Source organism: Scyliorhinus canicula, chromosome 13 (assembly GCF_902713615.1).
Source record: "Scyliorhinus canicula chromosome 13, sScyCan1.1, whole genome shotgun sequence".
Classification (NCBI taxonomy): domain Eukaryota; kingdom Metazoa; phylum Chordata; class Chondrichthyes; order Carcharhiniformes; family Scyliorhinidae; genus Scyliorhinus; species Scyliorhinus canicula.
Window position 1 is genome coordinate 1,106,232 of NC_052158.1, and position 9,269 is coordinate 1,115,500.

The 9,269-nt window shown below is 55.0% G+C and overlaps 1 protein-coding gene across 2 annotated transcripts in view; it reads right to left on the bottom strand.

The window, feature by feature from the left end:
* The window catches only part of daxx (death-domain associated protein), a 35,246-nt gene extending 26,430 nt beyond the window's left edge, over positions 1-8,816 (bottom strand). For both annotated transcript variants that reach the window (XM_038815303.1, XM_038815302.1), the window contains exons 1-2: positions 7,907-8,816; positions 6,334-6,849 (exon numbers count right to left, since the gene is read on the bottom strand). In XM_038815303.1, coding sequence (XP_038671231.1) covers positions 6,334-6,849; positions 7,907-8,750 — 1,360 coding nt within the window. In that variant the 5' untranslated portion in view covers positions 8,751-8,816. The remainder of the gene's footprint in view (positions 1-6,333; positions 6,850-7,906) is intronic.
* Between the last annotated feature and the right edge of the window lie 453 nt (positions 8,817-9,269).

Sequence of the window (9,269 nt, forward strand, 5' to 3'; positions counted from 1 at the left end):
CCCCAGGAGAGGCTGAGGGAGGAGGTGGAGGATCCGGGGAAATCGCCCCAGGAGAGGCTGAGGGAGGAGGTGGTGAATCCGGGGAAATCGCTTCAGGAGAGGCTGAGGGAGGAGGTGGAGGATCCGGGGAAATCGCCCCAGGAGAGGCTGAGGGAGGAGGTGGAGGATCCGGGGAAATCGCCCCAGGAGAGGCTGAGGGAGGAGGTGGAGGATCCGAGGCTGAGGGAGGAGGTGGAGGATCCGAGGCTGAGGGAGGAGGTGGAGGATCCGAGGCTGAGGGAGGAGGTGGAGGATCCGGGGAAATCGCCCCAGGAGAGGCTGAGGGAGGAGGTGGAGGATCCGGGGAAATCGCCCCAGGAGAGGTTGAGGGAGGAGGTGGAGGATCCAAGGCTGAGGGAGGAGGTGGAGGATCCGAGGCTGAGGGAGGAGGTGGAGGATCTGGAGAACTCGGGAGGGGGATTGCGATCGGAACAAGGGCACAGGCGTGGAGGAGGTCACAGGTCGGCGAGCGAGCCGTCGAGGGTGAAGGTCGTGCGGTACAAGATCCTTTTCAGTGTGAGGCAGAAATATACTTGGGAACCATAGAATTTACAGTGCAGGAGCCATTCGGCCCATCCAGTCTGCACTGGCCCCTGGAAAGAGCACCCTACTTAATCCCTTTCATCCTAACACCACCTAACTGTTTGGACACCATGGGGCAATTTAGCGTGACCAATCCACCCTAACCTGCACACCTTTGGGCTGTGGGAGGAAACCGGAGCACCCAGAGGAAACTCACGCACACACGGGGAGAACGTGCAGACTCCGCACAGACAGTGACCCAAGGCACTGAAGCAGCAGTGCTAGCCACTGCGCCGAGTCATAAGCTGAGGGTGTTCCAGGACCTGGGTGCGGGGAGGGTTTAATCGGATTAAGGCTGACCTCTTTGGAAAGGGGGTGAAGTTTGGGGTATTTCAACACGCCAGAGGAGGCGATGAAATTTATGAGGGACAATGGGGTGGGGGGAGTGCCAGGACATTGAACTTTAGAGGAGTTTTGTGAGCTTTTTAATGTGCTTGGGTGGTGGGTTTTCTGGGGGAGGATCGATGGTGAATGTGCCTATTGTTGCGACGGTTGGCTTGATCGGTGGTGGGGGGGGGGGAAGCAGGGCCGGCTAGTTAACGGGAGTGAGGGGGGGGGGGGGGGGGGGGGGGGGGGGGGGGGGAAACGGGGGGGGGGGGGACAGAGGGGGTAGCCAAGAGGAAGGCAGAACGGGGGGGGGGGGGGGGGGGGGAAGAGGGAGAGAGAGGAGGGAGCTTGAGTTGGTTCTTTGTTCGAGGGTGTTGCTGACATGGGTGCAGTTGGTGTGGCGCAGTTGGAAAGGGATCGATGACGATGGGCATCCGGAAGGCTGCCCTGGAGGGTTGCCTGACGCGGATGCAAAGAACAAAGAAAATTACAGCACAGGAACAGGCCCTTCGGCCCTCCCAGCCTGCGCCGATCCAGATCCTTTATCTAAACCTGTTTCCTATTTTCCAAGGTCTACTTACCTCTGTTGCCGCCCATTCATATATCTGTCCCCATGCATCTTAAATGATGCTATCGTGCCCGCCTCTACCACCTCCGCTGGTAAAGCGTTCCAGGCACCCACCACCCTCTGCGTAAAAAACTTCCCACGCACATCTCCCTTAAACTTCCCCCCTCTCACCTTGAAATCGTGACCCCTAGTAACTGACACCCCCACTCTTGGGAAAAGCTTATTGCTACCCACCCTGTCCATACCTCTCATAATTTTGTAGACCTCAATCAGGTCTCCCCTCAACCTCCGTCTTTCCAATGAAAACAATCCTAATCTACTCAACCTTTCTTCATAACCAGCACCCTCCATACCAGGCAACATCCTGGTGAACCTCCTCTGCACCCTCTCCAAAGCATCCACATCCTTCTGGTAATGTGGCGACCAGAACTGCACGCAGTATTCCAAATGTGGCCGAACCAAAGTCCTATACAACTGTAACATGATCTGCCGGCTCTTGTACTCAATACCCCGTCCGATGAAGGCAAGCATGCTGTATGCCTTCTTGACCACTCTATCCACCTGCGTTGCCACCTTCAGGGTACAATGGACCTGAACTCCCAGATCTCTCTGTACATTAATTTTCCCCAGGACCCTTCCACTCTTGAGTTAGATCTTCCAAAATGCATCACCTCGCATTTGCCTGGATTGAACTCCATCTGCCATTTCTCTGCTCAACTCTCCAATCTATCTATATTTTGCTGTATTCTCTGACAGTCCGCCTCGCTATCTGCAACTCCACCAATCTTAGTATCATCTGCAAACTTGCTCATCAGACCACTTATACCTTCGTCCAGATCATTTATGTATATCACAAACAACAGTGGTCCGAGCACGGATCCCTGTGGAACATCACTAGTCACCCTTCTCCATTTTGAGACACTCCCTTCCACCACTACTCACTGTCTCTGTTGCCCAGCCAGTTCTTTATCCATCTAGCTAGTACACCCTGAACACCATACGACTTCACTTTTTCCATCAACCTGCCATGGGAAACTTTATCAAATGCTTTACTAAAGTCCATGTATATGACATCTACAGCCCTTCCCTCATCAATTAACTTTGTCACTTCCTCAAAGAATTCTATTAGGTTTGTAAGGCATGACCATCCCTGCACAAAACCATGCTGTCTATCACTGATAAGTCTATTTTCTTCCAAATGTAAATAGATCCTGTCCCACAGTATCTTCTCCAACAGTTTGCCTACCACTGACATCAAGCTCACCGGTCTATAATTCCCTGGATTTTCCCTGCTATCCTTCTTAAACAAAGGGACAACATTAGCAATTCTCCAGTCCTCCGGGACCTCACCCGTGCTCAAGGAAGCTGCAAAGATATCTGATAAGGCCCCAGCTATTTCGTCCCTCGCTTCCCTCGGTAACTTGGGATAGATCCCATCCGGTCCTGGGGACTTGTCCACCTTAATGCCTTTTAGAATACCCAAAATCTCCCCCTTCCTTATGCCGACATGACCTAGAGTATTTAAACATCCATCCCTAACCTCAACATCAATCATGTCTCTCTCCTTGGTGAATACCGATGCAAAGTACTCATTAAGAAGCTCACTCATTTCCTCTGACTCCACGCATAAATTCCCTCTTTTGTCTTTGAGTGGGCCAATCCTTTCTCTAGTTACCCTCTTGCTCCTTATATAAGAATAAAAGGCTTTGGGATTTTCCTTAACCCTGTAAGCCAAAGATATTTCATGACCCCTTTTAGCCCTCTTTATTGCGCGTTTGAGATTTGTCCTACTTTCCCAATATTCCTCCAAAGCGTCATCAGTTTTGAGTCGCCTCGATCCTATGTATGCTTCCTTTTTCATCTTAGCTAGTCTCACAATTCCACCCATCATCCATGGTTCCCTAATCTTGCCATTTCTATCCCTCATTTTCACAGGAACATGTCTGTCCTGCACTCTAATCAACCTTTCCTTAAAAGACTCCCACATTTCAAATGTGGATTTACCCTTAAACAGCTGCTCCCAATCCACATTCCCGAGCTCCTGCCGAATTTTGTTATACTCTGCCTTTCCCCAATTTAGCATTCTTCCCTTAGAGCCACTCTCGTCTTTGTCCATGAATATTCTAAAACTTATGGAATTGTGATCGCTATTCCCAAAGTAATCACCGACTGAAACGTCAACCACCTGGCCGGGATCATTCCCCAATACCAGGTCCAGTATGGCCCCTTCCCGAGTTGGACTATTTACATACTGCTCTAAAAAACTCTCCTGGATGCTCCTTACAAACTCTGCTCCATCTACGCCTCCAACACTACACAAATCCCATTCAATGTTGGGGGAAGTTAAAAATCCCATCACAACCACCCTATTGCAGGGAGCCCCCTAACCAGACTGGTCACATGGAACATGAGGGGGGTTGAATGGGCCGGTCAAACGGTTGCGTGTGTTGATGGCCACAGTAGACGTGGCCTTTTTGAAGGAGAGAGACGCACCCGAAGGTCGGGTATTGGGGTGGGGGGGGACCAGACAAGGTTGAGAAAGGGATGGGTGGGGTAGTTTTCCAGTCAGAGTTGAATGTGAAGATGAGGGGGATGGAGGTGTTGGTTAATAGGCAGGTTGCGTCCGAGTATGGTGGCTGACCCAGTGGAGAGATAGCGGCTGGTGAGTGGGAAGTCAGAGCGGCTGGCGAGTGGGAAGTCAGAGCGGCTGGCGAGTGGGAAGTCAGAGCGGCTGGCGAGTGGGAAGTCAGAGCGGCTGGCGAGTGGGAAGTCAGAGCGGCTGGCGAGTGGGAAGTCAGAGCGGCTGGCGAGTGGGAAGTCAGAGCGGCTGGCGAGTGGGAAGTCAGAGCGGCTGGTGAGTGGGAAGTCAGAGCGGCTGGCGAGTGGGAAGTCAGAGCGGCTGGCGAGTGGGAAGTCAGAGCGGCTGGCGAGTGGGAAGTCAGAGCGGCTGGCGAGTGGGAAGTCAGAGCGGCTGGCGAGTGGGAAGTCAGAGCGGCTGGCGAGTGGGAAGTCAGAGCGGCTGGCGAGTGGGAAGTCAGAGCGGCTGGCGAGTGGGAAGTCAGAGCGGCTGGCGAGTGGGAAGTCAGAGCGGCTGGCGAGTGGGAAGTCAGAGCGGCTGGCGAGTGGGAAGTCAGAGCGGCTGGCGAGTGGGAAGTCAGAGCGGCTGGTGAGTGGGAAGTCAGAGCGGCTGGTGAGTGGGAGGTCAGAGCGGCTGGTGAGTGGGAAGTCAGAGCGGCTGGCGAGTGGGAAGTCAGAGCGGCTGGCGAGTGGGAAGTCAGAGCGGCTGGCGAGTGGGAAGTCAGAGCGGCTGGCGAGTGGGAAGTCAGAGCGGCTGGCGAGTGGGAAGTCAGAGCGGCTGGCGAGTGGGAAGTCAGAGCGGCTGGTGAGTGGGAAGTCAGAGCGGCTGGTGAGTGGGAGGTCAGAGCGGCTGGTGAGTGGGAAGTCAGAGCGGCTGGCGAGTGGGAAGTCAGAGCGGCTGGCGAGTGGGAAGTCAGAGCGGCTGGTGAGTGGGAAGTCAGAGCGGCTGGTGAGTGGGAGGTCAGAGCGGCTGGTGAGTGGGAAGTCAGAGCGGCTGGTGAGTGGGAAGTCAGAGGGGGTGCCGAGTGTTTATGCCTCGCACTGGGGCGATGTGGACTGAGGCAGGTGTTAGGGAGATTCTGGACTTAGGACTCACATCGGTTGATTATTTGTGGGGGGGTGGATAGATTATACCACAGCCATAAATCTGAGCTTTGGTGGAGGGGTTCATTTCAATTCGCATAGGGAGAAAAGAGGAGGAGAGAGTAGGCTGCTGGGCAAGATTTTAGAACACAAGAACATACAGTGCAGAAGGAGGCCATTCGGCCCATCAAGTCTGCACTGACCCACTTAAGCCCTCACTTCCACCCTATCCCCGTAACAAAATAACCCCTCCTAACTTTTTTGGTCACTAAGGGCAATTTATCATGGCCAATCCACCTAACCTGCACGGCTTTGGGCTGTGGGAGGAAACCGGAGCACCCGGAGGAAACCCACGCAGACACGGGGAGGACGTGCAGACTCCGCACAGACAGTGACCCAAGCCGGGAATCAAACCTGGGACCCTGGAGCTGTAAAGCCACTTGTGCGGCTGTGCTGCCCTTGAGGGTGGGCTGGAGACGTTCAGAGGTGCCAAAGGTAGTAGTGCTGAAGGTGAGGGGGGGGGGGGGCTGCCCTCTACATTGCCGCAGGTTTCCACCTCTCTGATATTAAAGAAGACAAAGGAACCGGAGCAGCATGGGTCGTAACACTCGTTATCACTATTGAACGTGGATGCCAAGCTCTTGGTGAAGAGAAGACTGTCTCCTGGGGTATTAGGCGAGGATCAGACGGGTTGTGTGAAGGGTAGGCAGTTGCTGGCAAATGAGGAGGTCACTCAATGTAATTGAGGTCGAGCAGAGGGTCTCATTTTATGCGGACGATCTGTGATTATATTTCGGAGCCAGCGGGCAGCACATGGGGCATCATAGAGATCCCGGGGAAACCGGAGACTTTGCTAGGTTTGGGGGACTCTGAGCCGCCGTAGGCAGATGAGCGATCTGGCAGATTTGCTGAGGCTGGGGAAGGTCCATATTCGCTCTGAGGGGTTGGGCAGAGAGCTTCACCTGGAGGTGGAAGCCCTTCATTGATTTTTAAGGAGGTCTGAGGGGTCAATAAGGGAGGGGTGGGGGGGGGGGAGCGCTGGGTGTCAGGGGAGCAGGTGAGGTCTGGTTATTTACGGAATTCTTTTGTTGTTCCTGACTCTTTTTTATATGTGTGAAAATGCCTTGAATCAAAACATTTCTAAAATAGTACGTTACCTTCTTGTGCCGGCCCCTCCTCGGCTTCTACAACCTCCTCGATCTTTGACAGTTCCTCTTCGATATCTGGATCAGAAGATGAGTCCTCCTCCTCATCTTCCTCCTCCTCCTCCGAGCCACGGGCACCCTCCTCGTCTGAGCCACAGGCACCCTCCTCGTCTGAGCCACGAGCACCCTCCTCGTCTGAGCCACGAGCACCCTCCTCGTCTGAGCCACGAGCACCCTCCTCCATCTCCTCTTCCTCTGGATCTTTCCCTTTGCTTTCATCCACCTTTGGAAGCTTCTCTTGTTCCTCCTTTACTTCCTCGGTCTTAGCTTTCGAGGCCTCGGAGGTGGAGCTGACCGCTGACTGGAGCAGTTTCTTCTTCTTTTTCCTCTTCTCTTCCTCCTCCAGCTCCCCGACATCCTGGATCTCAGTGTATTTCTTCACCACGTCGTCAAGGCGGCCAAGAGCGATGGAGCGGTTTGACCGCAGGCGTTTCTCTAAGGTGATGTCACTCATGGCTGGGTCCTTGCCTGGAAGTAAATGAAAAACAGAAAGGGGGTTATATTGCCATGCTGATGAAAGGTCAGGTGGGGCAGCCAGCCCGGAGGTGACACTGACTGTTCCACAGTCTCTCTCAGGCCAGTCAGGGATCGGACCAAAACACGGCTGTGCACCCAGTTCTGCACTGATCCCAAATGGCAGACAGTCAGTGAAAGAAGCGTCAAGGACCCCCACCTCATTTACACTGGGTGGGGGGCATGTGCAGACAGTGTACGTGCGGCATTAATTGGCCAGCCGAGTCTTCAGTACAATTCCGGCCGGTTCAAATGGGATGGAGGTCTATTGAGTTCTTGGAATCACTAGAGGTCGCACCTCCCAGTTCTGAAACAGCGCGAGGTTTGCTGCATAAACCGCTCTCGACCCCATCACCAACAAGCCAAGGAGAACGAGTCTCTTCGATCGAGGTCGCTCACACAACAGCATCACGGCTCGGTCGGAGCTGTGGGACCATTTGGTGCAACGTGCAGCCGTGTGCAGAAATTCACAGGATTGCACACAATCCCACGTCACCACGCAACAACTGCAGGGGGCGGGACCAGGGGGGCGACACAAATATTCCACTGGCAGGACAGGCCGATGAGTCACAGCCCGGACTGAGCAGGAACGGGGGAGGGGGCGACACAAATATTCCACTGGCAGGACAGGCCGATGAGTCACAGCCCGGACTGAGCAGGAACGGGGGAGGGGGCGACACAAATATTCCACTGGCAGGACAGGCCGATGAGTCACAGCCCGGACTGAGCGGGAACGGGGGGGGGGGGCGACACAAATATTCCACTGGCAGGACAGGCCGATGAGTCACAGCCCGGACTGAGCGGGAACGGGGGAGGGGGCGGGCAGGCGGGGGGGGGGAGTCACAGCCCGGACTGAGCAGGAACGGGGGAGGGGGCCGGGGGACACAAATATTCCACTGGCAGCGAAGCGCCTGGAACAGGAGTGATGGATTCGGAACTAACCGGAATGGTTACTGCAAATGGTCCCAAGATGCGGTTTTATCCCGCGCACAGTTATTAGCCGCTAACCCACCTGGCTTATAATCATCAGTCAGGTGGCTGCCAAAGTTGTACACCAAGTCCAGATGTCGCCGCTCCTGCAGACGATTGCCAACCTCTCTGAATACGTCCTGCGCCATGCTCTGGATCTGCCTTTGGCTGAGTCCTAGCGAATGCTTGATGCTGACTTGCTGCATGATGTTGCGAATGTCCTGGTAGTCGGGGAAGTGGTCCGGCTTGTTGATGAACCTCTCTACCTTGCGGTTGATCTCGGGGTAGCGGGTGCCCGTGAAGGCGATGCGCTGCTCGATGACGCGGCCAGTCAGGCTCGAGCATCTCTTCAGCTCGCACAGCTTCTCGAAGATCTTCACCATTTTCTTCTTCAGCCGGTGCTCCTGGATGTACGAGGAGTCCTCGTCCTCCAGCTCGTTCAGGTCCAGCTCCTTCTCCTGAAGCCGCTGGATCTCGTCCGCGTAAACCTTCAGCAGGTTCTCCAGGTAGCGGATCTGGCGGCGCGAGCCGCTGCCCGCGTGCTTCTTCTTAGCAGCTGCCGGGCCCGACTCAACTGAGGTAGAGGCAGCGGCGGCATCCCCCGACTGGGTAGCAGTCCTCTCGGGGCAGCCGCTTTGCTCTTGGGCACCCGGACCCTCGGGACCCTCGGCCGGCACCGGCAGCTTGGAGTTCTCCTTGCTGGCTAAGGCGAGTTTTGTTTTCTGAGAGTTGGCTTTGAGCGCTGTACACAGCTCATTGATGTAAACAAAGACTTTGCTTTTCTTGCCCTGCACCCGGGTGAGGCAGCGACCCAGCACGTTGCGGAATTCTGTTGAGGACAAATAGTCCGGAAAGGCTTTGGTGTACTTCAGCTGCAGGAAGTTCATCACCTCCGGATTCTCTTCCGTTAAATTCCCGCAGAATTCGATAAACTAAAGTGGAAACAGACAGTAGAAGCATGAATCAAAGATCACAGCATGTTTACATACAGACAGGACAGCCCTGGGCAGTGTTCCTTCCCCATACAGCCCATGGTGTGAGACAGGACTGCCCTGGGCAGTGTTCCTTCCCCATACAGCCCATGGTGTGAGACAGGACAGCCCTGGGCAGTGTTCCTTCCCCATACAGCCCATGGTGTGAGACAGGACTGCCCTGGGCAGTGTTCCTTCCCCATACAGCCCATGGTGTGAGACAGGACAGTCCTGGGCAGTGTTCCTTCCCCATACAGCCCATGGTGTGAGACAGGACTGCCCTGGGCAGTGTTCCTTCCCCATACAGCCCATGGTGTGAGACAGGACAGCCCTGGGCAGTGTTCCTTCCCCATACAGCCCATGGTGAGAGACAGGACAGTCCTGGGCAGTGTTCCTTCCCCATACAGCCCATGGTGTGAGACAGGACAGCCCTGG